This window comes from Ceratotherium simum, chromosome 16 (genome assembly GCF_057802395.1).
Source record: "Ceratotherium simum simum isolate JZ-2026a chromosome 16, ASM5780239v1, whole genome shotgun sequence".
NCBI classification, from domain to species: domain Eukaryota; kingdom Metazoa; phylum Chordata; class Mammalia; order Perissodactyla; family Rhinocerotidae; genus Ceratotherium; species Ceratotherium simum.
This window is the reverse complement of record NC_141915.1, coordinates 10,532,906-10,551,228: the sequence shown is the minus strand read 5'-3', so window position 1 is coordinate 10,551,228 and position 18,323 is coordinate 10,532,906. Positions and strand designations below refer to the sequence as shown.

General features: G+C 43.5%; 2 protein-coding genes across 8 annotated transcripts in view; one reads left to right on the top strand and one right to left on the bottom strand.

The window, feature by feature from the left end:
- Positions 1-147: 147 nt before the first annotated feature.
- On the bottom strand, positions 148-1,852 carry TRAPPC1 (trafficking protein particle complex subunit 1). Its single transcript, XM_004433109.3, has 5 exons — positions 1,776-1,852; positions 1,567-1,665; positions 1,344-1,414; positions 851-989; positions 148-551 (listed from the first exon to the last, which is right to left on the bottom strand). The coding sequence occupies exons 2-5, from the start codon at positions 1,663-1,665 to the stop codon at positions 423-425; spliced, it is 438 nt and encodes a 145-aa protein (XP_004433166.1). The 5' UTR covers positions 1,776-1,852; the 3' UTR covers positions 148-422.
- Positions 1,853-1,919: 67 nt separating this feature from the next.
- The window catches only part of CNTROB (centrobin, centriole duplication and spindle assembly protein), a 48,598-nt gene continuing 32,194 nt past the window's right edge, over positions 1,920-18,323 (top strand). For 6 of the 7 annotated variants that reach the window (XR_015554631.1, XR_015554632.1, XR_015554633.1 and 3 more), the window contains exons 1-9: positions 1,920-3,137; positions 3,944-4,028; positions 4,277-4,358; positions 4,839-4,995; positions 5,902-6,018; positions 6,238-6,354; positions 6,701-6,799; positions 7,791-8,027; positions 8,348-8,494. Coding sequence is in view for 4 of the 7 variants with exons in the window: in XM_087440482.1 (XP_087296608.1) it covers positions 2,877-3,137; positions 3,944-4,028; positions 4,277-4,358; positions 4,839-4,995; positions 5,902-6,018; positions 6,238-6,354; positions 6,701-6,799; positions 7,791-8,027; positions 8,348-8,494 (1,302 nt within the window). In the remaining 3 variants the exon portion in view is untranslated. The remainder of the gene's footprint in view (positions 3,138-3,943; positions 4,029-4,276; positions 4,359-4,838; positions 4,996-5,901; positions 6,019-6,237; positions 6,355-6,700; positions 6,800-7,790; positions 8,028-8,347; positions 8,495-18,323) is intronic. The other variant, XM_087440483.1, reaches the window with a different exon arrangement.

Sequence of the window (18,323 nt, the reverse complement as noted above, 5' to 3'; positions counted from 1 at the left end):
CCAGCCCCAAATGTCAGGAGTGCCACAGTTGAGAAATCCATGAACAAAGCTTCTTTGCAGGCTCAGGGGATGTGGCCACTCTGGTTCACGCCTTCATGAGTGGGGTAGGCCCCCAACAACCACTCACACTGACACACTCAGGCCGCAGAGGGTGAAAAAAAAGTTTATTCTGTACTTCTCACAGTGTCAAGTAGGGGATAAAACTGGAGAATGGGCCTGGTTTGGGGGTGTAGGGACTCCTAGAGGCTTCCTTCCTGCGATTCAGAGGGCACCAGGGCAAACTTTTGGTTGGTGCCCTGGGAGGGCTGCTTGGGGGGCCTGAGGGGCTGGAGAGGCTGGCAGTGGGGGCCCGCAGGTGAAACAGGCTAGGAAGGGCCCCAGGCAGACAGGATTCTCCTGAGGGGTGAGGTAGGGTGCTTCCTTCAGCCAGCTCGGGCGGAGAAGAAGGGCAGAGAGCGGACGTAGGAGTCTAGTCGGGAGCGGAAGAGCTCGCTCTGCACAGTTTGGCCCAGCGGGCACAGGGGATTCTTCACCACCAGCTCCACATACAGCTATGGAGGGGGAGGGTGTTAAAACCAGGCTTTGGACGCTTCTTGTTTTCAACCCAAAACCTAGTATAACCTCAGGGGTGTGTGAATGCACAAAGATCAAGGGCTGGGAGGCAAGTCCTCCCTGAGGAGAAAATGGTGGTGGGAGTGTTGAAGGACCTAAAGGGTCCCAAGAAAACTCTGACTTCAAAAGAGATACAATAGAGTAGGATTAGGGCAGGGAAGCTGAAGGAGTCTTGGGGCTCTAAGTGGCCACCGCTGTTGAGGAGCTTTGGGGAAGGGTCCCAGGGGCTGGCACTGACCGCACTGTAGATGTGGTGCAGCACATCTCGGATGGGTCCCACGCCCAAGTCAGTATTCATGACAACCTTGATTCCAGTGGGCGTCTCGTAGTAATGGAGTTTGTAACGGCTGGTTTGGAAGGCCAGGAAGCCGTCCTTCCTGCAGAGATAAGGAGGATGTTAAGGAATGGGAGCGGAATCTCTCCCAAAGAGATACTTCAGATCCCCTCTAGGTCGACTCCCTCTTCTCTAAAGATATCATTTGTAGGAGCCTGGTTGAGTAAAGACCCCTCCCATCTTCCCCCCTCAATTTGTCCCCGATGCCCAACCTCACTACCTTCAGATCTTTCCCACCGCCGCTCCTGCCAGCTCCAGCACTCTAGCTCCAGACTCCTTCTCTCTGTCTCCTTCCTGTCTCTGGGGGCCATGCCCTCCCAGTCCAGAAGGTTTCCCCCACTCCAGAATTCCCAAGGCTAGCCCTCCTTCCCTCAACATCCCCTCTGACTCCGCGTACATGTCTAGCGGGGACATCTTGCTGACAAACGAGCGGATAGAGAAGAGCATCCCGTACATCAGCTTGTACTCCTGGAGGGAGAGGGGCAGAGTTAGCTTACGGTTGTTGAAGGAGACGGGGTAGGGGTGGGAACTAGCTGGCGTTTGGAGAGGAGGGGCTGGATTGGGACTAAGTGCGTTTGGAGATGCGAGGTCACTCGGGTTGCGCGGGGCCCTCTCGTCACCTCCTCCTTGGGGATCCCCGCTTGCTTCTTGCGGTGCCACTCGCTGTAATGCAGACACACTCCATTCCGGTCAAACAGGTACAGGTTGTGGACAGTCATCTGCAGGGTAGAAAGCGTGAGCCTCGCTCCGGGACCGCCCACACTCAGTGGGCTCCAGTTCTCGGTCCCAGACCCCTCCAACCAGCCGGGGACCCCACCCCCGGACTCACCGGAACTGCTCCGACTGCCCGTCACTAGATACTTCCGGTTTTCACGGAGCCCCACCCCACCGGGTCCTCACGGGGCAATAACTCCGCCCCAAAACCTCTCTCAGCCAATCCATGGCCGCCGAGGCCGCGCACGCGCGTCCAGCCTCCTGGGCTCCAGAAGCTATAGGAGCCGCTGCGAGCGACAGGCACGGGGCTGGTGACTTCATCCAGGCGAGAGAGGCGGGGCTTCGGCCGGTGGGCGGGAGGTTGCCAACGGTTTTGAGCGTAGGGAAGGGCGCGAGAGCGGGGGGTCTTGGTCTTCCTGGACCAGGACTCAGGGGTTGGGGGCAATACCTTGTCCCCACCTTGGCAAATTGGGGGGCTGAGGACTGCAAATGTGGAGAGTCATCGGAACGGGGTGGTCGGGGTGGAGGATCTCAGTCTAGGCTTGAGGGCGGCGTGCTTTTTAGGGCCGTCTGAGGGCGTGGCTGAGTGTTCACAAGGTTTCTTAGGGGTTGGTAGGGAGTCTAGGGAGGTTTTGCTATGGCTTTCTTCCAGGAGGGGTCGGAGGGGATATACAAGAGAGTTGACGCTAGGTAGGAGGGGGTGTGGGGAGGTGGGGAACGTGAGCTTCCTGCCTCTCTGAGACTGGAGCCAGTTGAGGGGCACATAAAGCAGCTGGACGGAGGTTAGGCCCCTATTGGATTTGAATACGTTTCAGTTAGCACGTTCTGAGTGTGAGAACTGCTCATAGTTGACTAGTGATAGCCTGTGCTAGAAGTTGGTCTGCAGCTTTCAGCACTCCAGAGGAATTGCAGTGGTGCTGTTGCCCGCAGTTGGTCTTCTGTGCCCAGCCCGTCCTTGCGGCACCCTTCTTTTCCACTGTTCCCAGGAGCTGTGGAAAGAAATGCTTTTGCCTTCTCCCATGGCCTCTGGAACCAGTGGAAACCTTTTCTCTAACCAGAAAGCCTCCATACCCTTATTCACCAAGAATCCTTGGCTTGGAGTCTTCCTCCTTTCTCCGAAATCTTCCTTCTCCATGTACTTTTTCTCCTGGGCTCTCCTAAAGCAGAACCAGGAATTCCCAGCTCTGTTGTTTCCAGTTGTCTCTTCCCTGTACTCATGGCAACATCAGCTACCAGCCCCAGTTCACCTCTCCGGGAGGAAGATCTCCTGAGTGATTCATCAGAAGCTCCTAGGCTGAACCAGGTGTCCTCTGAGGTGACCTCCCAGCTCTATGCTTCTTTGCACCTCAGTCGTCAGGCGGAGGCCACAGCCCGAGCCCAGCTGTATTTACCCTCCACCTCCCCACCTCTAGACGGCTTGGCCCAAGAGCTGAGTCACAGCTTGTCAGTTGGATTGGAGAACAACTTGAAGAAAAAGGTGAGGAAGGTGTATCTTGGGGACCTCTCGGGTCTTGGGATTGGGGGTGGTAAAAAGAAATAGTTTTACTGAGATTTGAACTCTTGTTGGAGTTCAAATTCCTTTTAGCTACGGAGTCAGTCATGCTTGTTCCTGGGAGCAAATGTTTATGAGGGAGAGAGTGGCCTGGAACACCATAATTTGGAAAATTGTGAAACTTCTTAGCGTTTTTTCTGTCAGACAGCTGCACTGTGGGATAGGTTGCTGTCCTTTGACTGGGACTTGGGCACTGAGAGTGAGGATGAGGTTTCCTCATCCCAAGAGGGAACTAGGGACTTAAGGGTAGCAGCAAAATATGCTAAGGTCCTTCCAGCTCAAAAATATTTTGATTTTATGGTTCAAAACTTGGCATATAAATCATTAAAACATGGTTTAATCAATTACACATGTTGCAGAGAAGATAGTTGTTAGTTTGAGATAGAAAAGGTGTCATAACCAATTTGCAAACTGGTTCGGTTTTCCAGAGTTTGAAAAACTGATAGCCATGGGCTACACGGTCTTTAGGCAGGTATTTGCTGCCTAGTTGGCAAGAATCCTCACCACTCTTGTCTTAACTTGCCCAATTAATTCATTTATACTACCTTTATGGCTTCTGTAGACATTTGAGTTTCTGACCGCTATAGGGTCAGTTCTGTTTTTCTTGGCTTCCCCAGGTGCTAGAGTAAAAATTCTTGGGTTTTAGGGGGTACTGGATGCCATCTACCCTGACAGTAGGTAGAATATAGATTATACAGGTTGCATCTGATTTCTGTGTTGCTTTTTTCTAGGATGGTTCCAGGCATATCTTTGAGATGGAAAGTGTCCGGGGTCAGCTCCAGAGCATGCTCCAAACCTCACGTGAAACAGCCTATCGTGAGTAACCCTCTTCCCTATAAAGGAGAACCTAGATTTAAGGGGTGGGAGAAAGTAGAGAAAGGGGGCGGGGGAATCTAGACCTCTGAGACAAGAGGTTTCAGGAGGAAAGGCTCCAGTTTTTTGGGAGAGGGGCCAGAGGAGTGAGGGAGGTAGAAAAGAGAGCCCTCTCCTCTCTTCTCCATCAAGTGGTCTCTGTTCCTATCCTTACCTGACCCTGGCTGTGGGGTCCCTCTGGCTGCCTGCAGGGGATCCCCTTACCCCAGGTGCTGGCTCAGAGAGACGGGAAGAGGACTCCTTTGACAGTGACAGCACAGCCACCTTGCTTAAGTGAGTTCTCCTTGGGGTTCTCCTAGTTTGCTTGCTTTCTTGGAAAGCCAAGTGTTGTATTCTTTGGTTCTTCCTTTACTGCTTTTGTAGTTCTTGAGGACCTAAGATGCTTGTCACTTAGCTTTTAGCTTTCGTCCTTTCTCTCCTATCTTCTACCCCTTTACTCCTTCAGGAGCATGGGAATCTGCTGCCTAGTACCTGGCTTTTTCCCAACGTCTAGTCTTTCTTCCCCCAGAAGAGTTAGCTTGTTTCTGCTGAGGCTTTTTACTGCAGGGAGTGTGGCTTAGAGGAAGGAGCACTGTAGAGTGAATCACAGAAACTCTCTGCTATCTATGGCTCTGTCACTGCCTAGCGTAATGACTTTGGGCAAGTCTCTTGCCCTTTCTGAGTTTCAGTTTCCTCATTTGTGAAATATCACAGTTGGATTAGTGAATCTCAAAAGCTTTCCCAACCCTAACATTCTCTACTTAATTTGCTCAGCACCCGGCCCCTGCAAGACTTGTCTCCGTCTAGCTCAGCCCAAGCCCTGGAGGAGTTGTTTCCCCGCTACACCAGCCTTCGGCCAGGGCCCCCACTCAATCCCCCGGATTTTCAGGGCCTGAGAGATGCACTGGATTCAGAGCATACCCGTCGCAAGGTAAGATACAAAAGCTTCTTTTTGAAAGCAGCAAAGATTAGAAAAAGGGTTGAGGGTTAAGGACCTGCAATCTGGGACTTTGCTCAAATGGCTCTTCAGGGAAGCTTTCTTTGACCATCCTGTCTAAGATGGCACACTTCCCCTCCAGGTGTTCCTTCAGATCACTTTATTATTTCTTTCATATAGCTTATCACAGTCTGGTATATCTTGTTTGTTTTTCCCTTCTAAAGTCTAAGCTCTATGAGGGTCATACCTTGTCTTGTTCAGCACTGTCTCCCTAAGGTCTAGAGTATACCCCTCACATAGAAACACTCCATAAGTGTTTGGTGAATGAGCAATGAACTTTGCTGGCTTGTGCAAAGGTTTTATAGCTATTGGTGATAAAATAAGCTATATCTCTGTGAGCTGTAGCCTGTCTGAAGAGGGCAGAGAGAGAGACAAGGCAGAGGAAAAGTCAAAATCACTTGTTGTATTATCGTTTTTGGAACACTGTCTTTCTCTATTTTAAACTGCCTAGGCATGAATGAAAGGCTTTCCCCTTTATCCTTGCTATGTTTAATCGTTGTATCCAGTGAGCTTCTTAAGGCAGGAGTAGCTTCCTGCTCTTTGCAGTGTGGACTGCTGCACCCTGCCAAAAGTCTCCTGGAAATTTTTCTTAGGAGATCTAGGAAAGGTAAGAGCCTGGAAGCTAAGCTCCTATTTCCTGAGAAGGTAGAGGAAGGTGTTGGAGGTCTTGGGGCTCGAGGCTCCTCTACCAGAATTCTTGCTTCTCCCTCTCCAAACCTGTTCTGTTCTTGAGACCCAGGCTCCCTGTCTCCAGCCCATTTCCCCTGGAGGAGCTGGGAAGTTTGGTGCTTTGGTCAGATTAACGATAATAACACCCAGACTCTTCACCCTTCCTCCTAGCACTGTGAGCGCCATATTCAGAGCCTGCAGACTCGAGTGCTAGAGCTACAGCAACAGTTAGCTGTGGCTGTGACTGCTGACCGCAAGAAAGATATCATGATCGAACAACTGGACAAGGTGCCAGGGTAGCAGAATGTGGGTGGGTCTCTTCATGGGGGGCACTAAGGAGTAGTAAATAGGGGGTGGTCAACCAATGTTTCTTTGTCCACATTAGGAGCTGGGGTAAGGGGTGGGTTTACTGACCACTGGGAGAAGGTGGATATTGACCCTGCCCCTGTGGGCAGAAAGAGGACAAAAAAGTTATTTTGAAATTCAATCTGACTTTCCTCTCCTGAGACCCTGGCCCGAGTGGTGGAGGGCTGGAACCGGCATGAAGCTGAACGGACAGAGGTGCTTCGGGGACTCCAGGAGGAGCGCCAGGCAGCTGAACTCACTAGAAGCAAACAGCAAGAGGTGGGTAACCTGGATCGTATGGCATTAGAACCTAGGTCACAGATTGCTAGATGAAAGGGGGTAGAAATAGCTCTGGACTTAGGGTTCCCAACAGATTGACTTCATTCTGGCAGTAGTTGTCCTGATAGTTCTCCTCCCCTATTTCCTCTCCGTTCACTGTTCCTGCTGTCACACTTGCATTGTCAATGTCTTCCCAGCTTTTCTCACACTATGTAGTCTTCTCTTTGGCTCACAAGTCATTTAGTTAAGTCTTACTTTTCAAGTTTACGTTGTTAATGCTTTTTGAAGTATAATATACAGGGATTCCCCTCAGTTCCTCTGTCCTATGTTCCGCTCTCCCTGAAAGACGGTAACCCGCCTGGAACAAAGCCTTTCTGAGGCCATGGAGGCCCTGAATCGTGAACAGGAAGGTGCCAGACTGCAGCAACGGGAAAGAGAGACGCTGGTGAGAGTGCTGGGTTAAGTTAATTCCAATGGAGGCTGTTAATTACTTCTAGAGAGCTAGGGGTGATTGGTGGATTGTGGGAGTTCATAATTTGAGTTGCACCAGGGCAGTGTTTGCCAAAATGTGTTCCTTAGAACACTAGTTCTGCTAGATACTCTACAACAAAATGGCTCTGCCACCGAGTAAGTTTGAGAGACTCTGCAAATTGCATCCTCGTTAGAATCATCTTGGGAATTATTTTAAAATATAGATTTCTGAGACCCATCCCCAGAGGTTTGGATTTAGTAGATATATTGTAGGGCTGGGGAACCTAAATATTTTCCAAAATTTCCTAGGTGATTCTGTTCAGCCAGGTTTGGGAGCTCTGGTCCAGGGCATAGCTAAAAAAGGTGTGGGATGAGACTCACTCAAGTTTCTTATTGCTGAAATGATAAGATGATTACCCATGTGAATTAGTAGCCAGGTTTGGAACTTGTTGCTTGCATGACACATGCTTGCTACATGCATGCTGGTACTTGTAGTCTTAACAGGCTACATCTGACAGTGCTGATGATGGTTGCTGCTTGGCTAGTACATGATTATAGGCTGGATTTTCTAGTCTTTGTGGAATGTCTTTTGATGATGATGGTGTTAGCTATTGTGTATTGAGTACTTACTATGTGCTAGACACTGTGCTAAATGCTTTAGATACACTTTTTCCTTTAATCCTCACAAGGTAGACCCTAATATTATTCCCATTTTATAGATAAGGATGTTTGCCTAAGAACACATAGTAAATGACAGAACTGGGATTCAAGCTGAGATTTGAACCCAAGTCTACCTAATTCTGGAACAGAAGCTCTTACCTACTATATTGTAATCCTGTGGGCTTGTCAACTATTATCTTTTTAATGGGTGTAATTCTCAGTAGGCACATTGTATGGGGGTGAGGGGCAGATTGCTTGTCTCTTGAGTGCGTGCTAAGGATCTTGGTTTTCTCCTGGGGCTATAGGAAGAGGAAAGGCAAGCTCTGACCCTGAGCTTGGAGCTAGAACAGCAACGGTGCCGGGCCCTGCAGGAAGAACGGGATGAGGCTCGGGCTGGGCAACGCAGCGAGCATCGCCAGTTGGAGACACTTCAGGTTGCCCTAGAAGAAGAACGGCAGGCCCGGGCCCAGCAAGAGCACCAGCTTAAGGAACGCTACCAGGCGCTGCAGGAGGAGGGCCAGGCTCAGCTGGAACGGGAGAAGGTAAAAGCAGCTGTTGGGGAACAGATGAAGGGCAAAATAATTGAATGAGACGGGTCAGAATATGGGGTGTAGGGGACCAAGATGGAGAGAACTATATGTGAGAGACAGGATTGAGAGTGTAGGGCCAGCAGGAAGGGCTGGGGGCATCAAATACATGGAAGGCCAAAGAGTGAGATTGAACAGAGATGAGGAAATAGGTCAAATGTGGAGAGAGAGAGAGGAAGCTTGGGTTTTAGGGTATGGGAGAAGGAATTGGGGAATGGAGGTAACCAGGAGACAGGAAATGAGGTACGTACTTAAGTCTGATTTCCCTTTCTCAGGGGAACACCCAGAGGGAGGCCCAGGCAGCCCAGGAGGCCCAGCAACAGTTGGCATTGGTGCAGTCTGAGGTGCGGCGGTTGGAAGGAGAGCTGGATACAGCTCGGAGAGAGAGAGATGCCCTGCAGCTGGAAATGAGCTTGGTGCAGGTCAGGAGGCAGAGGGTTCTGGAGGCTTTTTCTTGGTTGGGAGTAGATCTGAGGCAGAGTGACCTTTAAGGAGCCCCAGCAAATACTCCCATTTCTAACTAGAATTTTGACCTTTATAGGCCTCTGTTTTTATGTGTAAAATGTGTGTTAAGAGAGTTCCTAAGAGCAAGTTAGTCTAGGAGACTTTTTTCCTTATTAATGGTTGGTCTTTAGGAGATATCCAGTTTCTGGGTAGTGAGGCCAGTGTTTGAGAAAACGACTCCTTTTACTTCTCACCTAGCCCATTGAATTGAAGGACTGACCACATGGAAACTAATTTACTATGGAGGGCCAAGGGTAAAGATGTTAGTAAACAATTCAGTAGCAATTTATATACCACAGTAACCCTCTGAACTGTGTGTATGCGTGGGCATGTTCACACAGGTGATGATTGTTCTCTCATTTCAATTCAGGAAGCCTATTAAACAGCCCCTCTGTGTAAGCTCTATGCTGGGAGCTGAAACTAGTCCTGACCAACAAGGATTTCACCAGCTAGACGGGGAGTTTGTCTAGTACACACGTTTTTGAAGTATTATGATAAACATGATAATTGAGGGTAAGGAGAACTGCTCTTTGCTCAGATGTCATCTTCTTAGTGAGGTCTTCCCTAACCACACTAAGTAAACTCTGCAACCCTCTGACAATCCCTGTTCTCCTTTCCTGTTTAATTTTTCTCCTAATATCCTACATAGTCTTCCTTTTAACATCTTGTTTAATTTCTGTAAGGTCCATGAGGGCAAGGATTTTTGTCTGTTCATTGTTGAATCCCTGAATAGTGCCTAGCTTATAGTTTTGTTCAAGTCCTCTGTTTCCTTATTGTTCTATCCATTGTTGAAAGTAGGGTATTGAAGTTTCCAAATATTACTGGAGAACTGTCTGTATTTTTCCCTTCAATTCTGTCAATTTTTTCTTCATATGTTTTGGGACTCTGTTAGGTGCATATATGTTTATAATTGTTATGTCTTCTTGATATAACCTTTTTTGGCTTAAAATCTATTTGGTCTGATAATAGTATAACCCCTCAGCTCTCTTTTGGTGCTGTTTGTAAGGACTATCTTTTTTCATCCTTTTACTTTTAACTTCTTTGTGTATTTGTATCTAAAGTGAGTCTCTCGTAGAGAACATATAGGTGGGTCGTGTTTTTTTTAAATCCATTCTGCCAATATCTGCCTTTTAATTGGAGCATTTAGTTCATTTGTATTTAAAGTAATTATCGATAAGGAAAGACTTACTTCTGCCATTTAGCTACAGGCATACCTCGTTTTATTGCACTTTGCTTTATTATGCTTCAGAGATACTGCATTTTTTACAAATTGAATGTTTGTGGCAACCCTGCATTGAGGAAGTCTATTGGCGCCATTTTTCCAACAGCATTTGCTCGCTTGTGTGTCTCTATGTCACATTTTGGTAATTCTTGCAATATTTCAGACTTTTTCAATATTATATTTGTTATGGTGATCTGTGATCTGTGATCTTTGATGTTGCTATTGTTATTGTTTTGGGGCACCATGAGCTATGCCCATAAAAGACAGCAAATTTCATCGATAAATGTATGTATTCTGACTGCTCCACCGACCGGCTATTCCCCGGTCTCTCTCTCTCCTCGGGACTCCTTATTCCCTGCAACACAATACTGAAATTAGGCCACTTAATAACCCTACAATGGCCTCTAAGTGTTCAAGTGAAAGGAAGAGTCTCACGTCTCTCATTTTAAGTGAAAAGCTAGAAATAATTATACTTAGTGAGTAAAGCATGTCAAAAGCTGCGATAGGCTGAAAGGTAGGCCTCTTGCACCAAACAGTTACCCAAGTTGTGAATGCAAAGGAAAAGTTCTTAAAGGAAATTAAAAGTGCTACTCCAGTGAACACACGAATGATAAGAAAGCGAAACAACCTTATTGCTGATATGGAGAAAGTTTTGGAGGTCTGGATAGAAGATCAAACCAGCCACAAAATTCCCTTAAGCCAAAGTCTAATCCAGAGCAAGGCCCTAACTCTCTTCAATTCTATGAAGGGTGAGAGAGTTGAGGAAGCTGCAGAAGGAAAGTTTGAAGCTAGCAGGGGTTGGTTCATGAGGTTTACAGATAGAAGGCATCTCCATAACATAAAAGTGCATGGTGAAGCAGCAAGTGCTGATGTAGAACCTGCAGTAAGTTATCCAGAAGATCTAGCTGAGATAATAAAGGTGGGCACGCTAAACAACAGATGTTCAATGTAGACAAAACAGCCTTATATTGGAAGAAGATACCATCTAGGACTTTCATAGCTAGAGAGGAGAAGTCAGTTCCTGACTTCAAAGCTTCAAAGAACAAGCTGACTCTCCTGTTAGGGGCTAATGCAGCTGGTGACTTTAAGTTGAAGCCAATCCAATGCTCATTTACCATTCCAAAAATCCTAGGGCCCTTAAGAATTATGTTAGATCTACTCTGCCTGTGCTCTATAAATGGAACAGCAAAGCTTGGATGACAACTTACATGGTTTGCAACACAGTTTACTGAATATTTTAAGCCAATTGTTGAGACTTCATGCTCAGAAAAAAAGATTGCTTTCAAAATACTACTGCTCGTTGACAGTGCACTTGGTCACCCAAGAGCTCTGATGGAGAGGTACAACGAGATTAATGTTGTTTTCATGCCTGCTGATACAACATCCATTCTGCAGCCCATGGATCAGTGAGTAATTTTGACTTTCAAGTCTTATTTAAGAAGTACATTTGATAAGGCTATAGCTACCATAGAGAGTGGCTCTGATGGACCTGGGCAAAGTAAATTGAAAACCTTCTGGTAAGGATTCACCGTTCTAGATGCCATTAAGAACATTTGTGATTCATGGGAAGAGGTCAAAATATCAACATTAACAGGAGTTTGGAAGAAGTTGATTCCGATTCTCGCAGATGACTTTGAGGAGTTCAAGAATTCAGTGGAGGAAGTAACTGCAGATGTGGAGGAAATAGCAAGAGAACTAGAATTAGAAGTGGAGCCTGAAGATGTGACTGAAATGCTGCAAACTCATGATAAAACTTTAAGGGATTAAGGAGTTGCTTCTTATGGATGAACAAAGTGGTTTCTTGAGATGAATCTGCTCCCGGTGAAGATGTTGTAAAGATTGTTGAAATGACAACAAAGAACTTAGAATATTACATAAACTTAGTTGATAAAGCAGTGGCAGGGTTTGAGAGGATTGACTCTAATTTTGAAAAAAGTTCTACTGTGGGTAAAATGCTATCAAGCAGCATTACACGCTACAGAGAAATTGTTTGTGAAAAGAAGAGTCAATCAATGCAGCAAACTTCATTGTTGTCTTATTTTAAGAAATTGCCACAGCCACCCCAACCTTCAGCAACCACCACCCTGATCAGTCAGCAGCCATCAACATTGAGACAAGACCCTCCAGCAGCAAAAGAATTACAACTTGCTGAAGTCTCAGCTGATTTTTTAGCAATAAAGTATTTTTTAATTAAGGTATGTACATTGTTTTTTTAGACATAATGCTATTGCACACTTAATAGACTACAGTATAGTATAAACATAACTTTTATATGCACTGGGAAACCAAAAATTCCATGTGACTCACTTTATTGAAATATTCACTTTATTGCAGTGGTCTGGAACTGAACCTGCAGTATCTCCGAGGAATGCCTATAGTTGTCTTCTGTATGTCTTATATGTTTTGGTTCCTCAATTCCTCCATTACTGCCTTTGTTTGTTTGTTTGTTTTTTTGTTGATACCATTTTGATTCTCTTCTTTCCTTTTCTGTATATTTTTAAAGTTATTTTCTTAATGGTTACCTTGGGATTACAATTAACGTCTTAAAGTAATAATAACCTAGTTTAAATAATACCAACTTTAGTTTCAACAGTGTACAAAAACTCTGTTCCTATATATCTCTTTCCCTACCCCTTCATGTTGTTCTTGTCACAGATTTATAATTACTGTTTTATGCATTTACCTTTTAAATTGTATATGAAAAAAGGAGTTACAAACCAAAAGTACAATAATACAGACTTTTATATTTACCTATGTAAATACCTATATTTACCAATGTTCTTTATTTCTTCATATGGCTTCTAGTTACCGTATAGTTTCATTTCATTTTAGCCTGAGGACTCCCTTTAGCATTTCTTGTCGGGCAGGTCTACTAGTAATGAAGACCCTTAGGTTTGTTTATCTGGGAATGTCTTAATTTCTCCTTCATTCTCGAAGAATTTTTTTTTTTCTAGATATAGAATTCTTGGTTCACAGTTGTTTTTCTTTCAGCACTTTAAATGTGTCATTCCACCACCTTCTGGCCTCCAGGATTTCTGATGACAAATCAGCTGTTAATCTTATTGAGGCTCTTGTGTAAGTAACAAGTTGCCTCTCTCTTGCTGCTTTCAAGATTCTCTCTTTGTGTTTGGCTTTTGGCAGTGTGACTATAATGTGTCTTAGTATGGATCTCTTTGAGTTTATTTTGCTTAGAGATTGTCGGGTTTCTGGGATGTGTAGATAATTTATGTCTTTCATCAAATTTGTAAACTTTTCAGCCATTATTTCTTCGAATATTTTTTCTGTCCCTTTTTCTCTCTCTCTTTTTATTCTGGGACTTGCTAATGCATATGTTGGTATGTTTGGTTATGTCCCACAGGTCTCTCGGGTTCTGTTTATTTTTCTTCATTCTTTTTTTCTTTCTGTTCATCAGATTGGATAATTTCAATTGCCTTATCTTCAAGTTCATTGACCCTTTCTTATGCCTGCTCAAATCTGCCATTGAGCCCCTCTAGTGAATTTTTTAAAATGGATTTTATTTTTTAGAGCAGTTTTAAGTTTACAGCAAAATTGAGCAGAATGTACAGAGATTTCCTGTATACCCCCTACTTCTACACATACATAGCTTCCCTCTTATCAATATCCCCTACGAGAGTAATACATTTGTTGCAATTGGTGAACCTACATTGGCACATCATTATCACCCAGAGTCTGTGGTTTATTAGGGTTCATTCTTGGTGTTGTATGCTATATGGGTTTGGAAAAATTTATACTGACATGTATCCATATTTATAGTATCATACTTAGTAGTTTCACTGCCCTAAAAATCCTCTGTGCACCGCCTATTCATCCCATCCTCCCTTTAATCCCAGGCAGCCACTGATGTTTTTACTTTCTCCAGTTTTGCCTTTTCCAGAATGTCATATAGTTGGAATCATACAGTATGTGGCCTTTTCAGATTGGCTTCTTTCACTTAGTAACGTACATTTAAGTTTCCTCCATGACTTCACGGCTTGATAGCTCATTTCTTTTTAGTGCTAAATAATATTCCATTTTCTGGATGTACCACAGTTTATTTATCTGTCCTACCCACTGAAGGACATCTTGGTTGCTTCTAAGTTTTGGCAGTTATGAATAAAGCTGCTATAAACATCCGTGTACAGGGTTTTGTAATTTTTATTTATTTATTTATTTTTCCCCAAAGCCCCAGTAGATAGTTGTATGTCATAGTTGCACATCCTTCTAGTTGCTGTATGTGGGACACGGCCTCAGCATGGCCAGAGAAGCGGTGCGTCCGTTGGTGCCCGGGATCCGAACCCAGGCCGCCAGCAGCGGAGCGCACGCACTTAACCGCTAAGCCACGGGACCGGCCCAGCGTGTACAGGTTTTTGTGTGGACATAAGTTTTCAGCTCCTTTGGGTAAATACCAAGGAGTGTGACTGCTGCATCGTATGGTAAGATGTTTAGTTTTGCAAGATACCACCACAGTGTCTTCCAAAGTGGCTGTACCATTTTGCATTCCCGTCAGCAATGAATGAGAGTTCCTGTTGCTCTATAGCCTCACCAACATTTGGTGTGGTCAGTGTTCTGGATTTTAGCCATTCTAATAGACGTGTAGTGGTACCTGGTGAATTTTCCATGTCACTAATAGTACTTTTCAGCTCCAGAATTCCTATTTGGTTCCTTTTTATAGTTTCTGTCTCTTTATTGACAGTCCCTATTTGTTCATGCGTTTTGATTTCCTTTAGTTTGTTGTCCATGATTTTCCTTTAGCTCATTGTGCATACTTAAGACTTCTAATTTAACCTCTTTGGCTAGAACTCCCAATGTCTGGGCTTCCACAGGAAGAGTTCCTATCAAATTCTCTTTTTCCTTTGAATGCTGCTTATTTGCTTGTTTCTTTGTGTGTTTTGTAATTTTTTTGTTGAGAGCTGGACAGTTTGAGTGTTCTCTTCCTCCTCAGGGATTTCTTTTGGTGGCTACAGCCATCTATTTGTATAGTGACTTTCTAAACTATTTTTGCCAAGTCTGTATTTCTTATTGTGTGTGGTAATTGACATTCTGTTCTCTTATCTCTGTGATTAGCCTGTAAACTGACATAGATTTTCTTAAGTGTCTGGATCCCCCCAAAAGAAGTATATATGTCTCTTTAAATCTTCTGTTAGATGTTGCTAGGGAAGCTTCTATAGCCCAAGGGGCCCAAAACAAAAGGCATTTGTCTGCTCTTGTTCCTCAGGGAACTGATAGACTGACCAAAACACATAAATCCCACGTTTTTGGAGGACAAGTTCCCTACTACCCACCTTTGCTTTAGCCAGCCACTCTAGCAACATGGGCTGCCATTCCCATTGCTGAGGGATAGGGGATGGTAGGTGGTTCACACTACAGGCTCTCTTACTGAAGTTGAGCAGCCTTTCCCTTCATCAAGCACTCTCTTGGTTGCTGATCAGGTTCCAGAGTTCCCAAATAGTTGATTTTGATTGTTTTTTCCCAGCTTAATAGTTGTTTCAGTAGAAGGACCAACCTCTGAATGGAGTTTCCTGCTCCACCATTTTCTGTGCCATCACTCTGTTTATGTTTTTTTAATTCTATGTTTTGAATAAGAGACTTCCATAGAATATTAATAGTGGGGCAGGCCCCGTGGCGTAGCAGTTAAGTGTGCACGCTGCGCTGCTGGCGGCCAGGGTTTGGATCCTGGGCACGCACCGACGCACCACTTGTCAGGCCATGCTGTGGCAGCGTCCCAAAGTGGAGGAAGATGGGCACAGATGTTAGCTCAGGGCCAGTCTTCCTCAGCAAAAAGAGGAGGATTGGCATGGATGTTAGCTGAGGGCTGATCTTCATAATAAAAAAAAAAAAAGTATTAATACTGTTCTATAAAGTTAATACTCGCTTAGAGGTATCCACATAATTTACTACTTTTTTTGCTCTTCTTCCCTTCTTTGAACTCAGACCTTCCATCTGGGATCTTTTTCTTGGTGGCAGAATCTCTTTTGTTTGTTTATTTTTGTTTGAAAATGTCTTTATTTCACATTCATTTTTGAAGGAGTTCCTGGGTGTAGAATTCTAGGTTGGTAGTTATTTTAACATTAAAAATATTATTCTGGTTTCCATTGTTGCTGTTGAAGTCAGCTGTCAATTGACCACTCTTGCTTTTGAGATTTTCTCTGTAGTTTTTTGGTTTTTTTTTAATCTCTGGAGTATGGGCAGGTATATGGGCTGCCCCTAGCAGAGCTGATATCCTTGGCTTCACAAAAGTGCCTGTTGTGGTGGTCACAAGGGAAGGAGAGGCGAGAAGGGCTCTGGGGCCAGAGGAAGCAAATCTTTGCAACCAAACGTGGCATTGACTACCAGCAGTCTTCATTATCCCTATTGTCACAGGTAGTTGGGCTGGCTTTTTGTCAGGCCTGTTCAAAGAAGCCTTGTTAATTCACCTTCATGAAAATGGAAGTTTCATATGCATTGACATAATTAATGAAGAGACAGGCAGCATGCTCTACTAATTAACACCACAGGGAAAAGTAAACTTGGATGCATTTAGTGTGGATTTTTAAAATTTTTTTAAAAATCCTTTTTGGGATTCTTAAGCCTTCTTGAATCAGTGGAGTGGTATCTTTCATCAGCTCTGGAAAATTCTCAGTCATTATCTCTGCATATTGCCTCTGCTCCATTGTCTCTGTCATCTCTTTCTGGAATCTGATTAAATGTATGTTAGATCTTTTCCCTATATCTATGTTGCTCACTCTTTTTTATCTTTTCCATCTTCTATGTTTTCATGCTCACTCTAGATAATTTCCTATCTGTCTTCCAGGTCACTAATTTTCTGTTCAACTTTGTCTAATCTACTGTTATATCCACCCATTGAATTTTTAATTTTATTTATTGTATTTTTTATTTTATAAAGTACTGTTGTTTTTATTTTCAAATCTTAATTTTTCATAGTTTCTTGTTCTCTGATATTTCAAGTTTGTCTTTGATTACTTTAAACACAGTTTTATTATCTGTAGATGATAATTCCAATATCTGAAATGTCTGAGGATCCTTTTCTTTTCTTTTCTTTTTGCTAGCTCCCATGGAGTCTAGTTTCCCTACATCCTGTTTATTTTTTGTGCTGGACCTTGTACTGGAAAAGTTGTAGGAATAATTTGAGGCCTGCAATGAAAGTACTTTGCTCTAGAGAAGATTTGCATTTGCTTCTATTAGGCCCTGAAAGACACTACAAGTCCAGAACCAGATTAAAGCAAATTTTCAAGGGTGGGGATTCCTGGATAATTCAAGCTGACCTTTAATTTTGTATAGGCTGTTCCACTTCTGGTTCACCTTCACCCTGAGGGTGAAGCTCATTGGAGTCTCAACTTATTGTGAGGAGGGTCTCCAGTTAGACTCCCCAATTTATGTGGGCCATGGCCTTTGATTTCTGTTTATTTGCCCTTGAAAGGCAGTCACAACAATGGTTTTAATTTTCTAGGGTAAGCAGATACCCACAGGGCAAAAGCAGCTGTCTACCATGCTTGCTAACCTGGCTAGGCTCTCATTTTTCCTTTACTTTGGCCTAGTAATTCCATACCTTCTTGTTACCTCCTTGATGCTTTGTATATATATTTTTTTTAATATTTTATCCAATTTGTTTGTTTTTGTTCAGCAGGAGAGTTAATCTGAATAACTTAATCTGCCAGTACTAGAAACATGAAGATCTACTCCCCCTCTTTTTATACTCTGAAATAGTTTGTAAGGTTGGAATGAATATGTTTCTTGAATATTTGATATTTGACTATGATTTTGCTTCTTTAATGTTTATGGAAATATTTAGGCTTTCCATTTCTTCTTGAACTATTTTTGGTGTGCTCATACTTTCTATATGTATATAAATAGCATCTTCTCTCATGATGTCATATCTCTGAAACTCTCTTTTTAAAACCATCTTACTTATAGTTTAATTGAGTATATTTTCAGAGAATTAACTTTTGACTTTGTTGATTTTTTTTTCTATTTTATTAATGTCTGTACTTTATTTCATTCTTTATATTTTCTTTGGCTTTATTCTGTTGTTCTTTTTAAAATATTCTTAAGATGGATGCTTGCTTATTAATTTTCAGCCTTCTTTTCTAAATTTCTCTGTAAGTATCAATTTAAGTGTATCCTACAACTTATCCTATGTGGTATTTTCCTTATTGTTTGGTTCTGAATAATATTCAGAGTTTTATATGATTACTTTTTGGCCTCCTGGGTTATTTCCAAACATACAGGGTTTTTCTAATTATATTTTTATTGTTGACTTATAGCTTAACTGTTTGTGATTAGAGAGTGTGGTCTTTTAAAAAATTACTTATTTGTGTATATTCTACCTGATGTTTTGTTTTGAAGTATTTCAATCTTAAAGAAATATTGCATGAACAGTATAATGAATACACTTAGCTTCATCAGTTGATGTTTTGCTACATTTGTCTGCACCTCCCTCCCTCTCCCTCTTCTCTCTCTCCCCCCACCCCCCATCATTTGAGAGTTTCTTGTGGACATCGTGAAAGAATGTGCTATTTTTATTATTT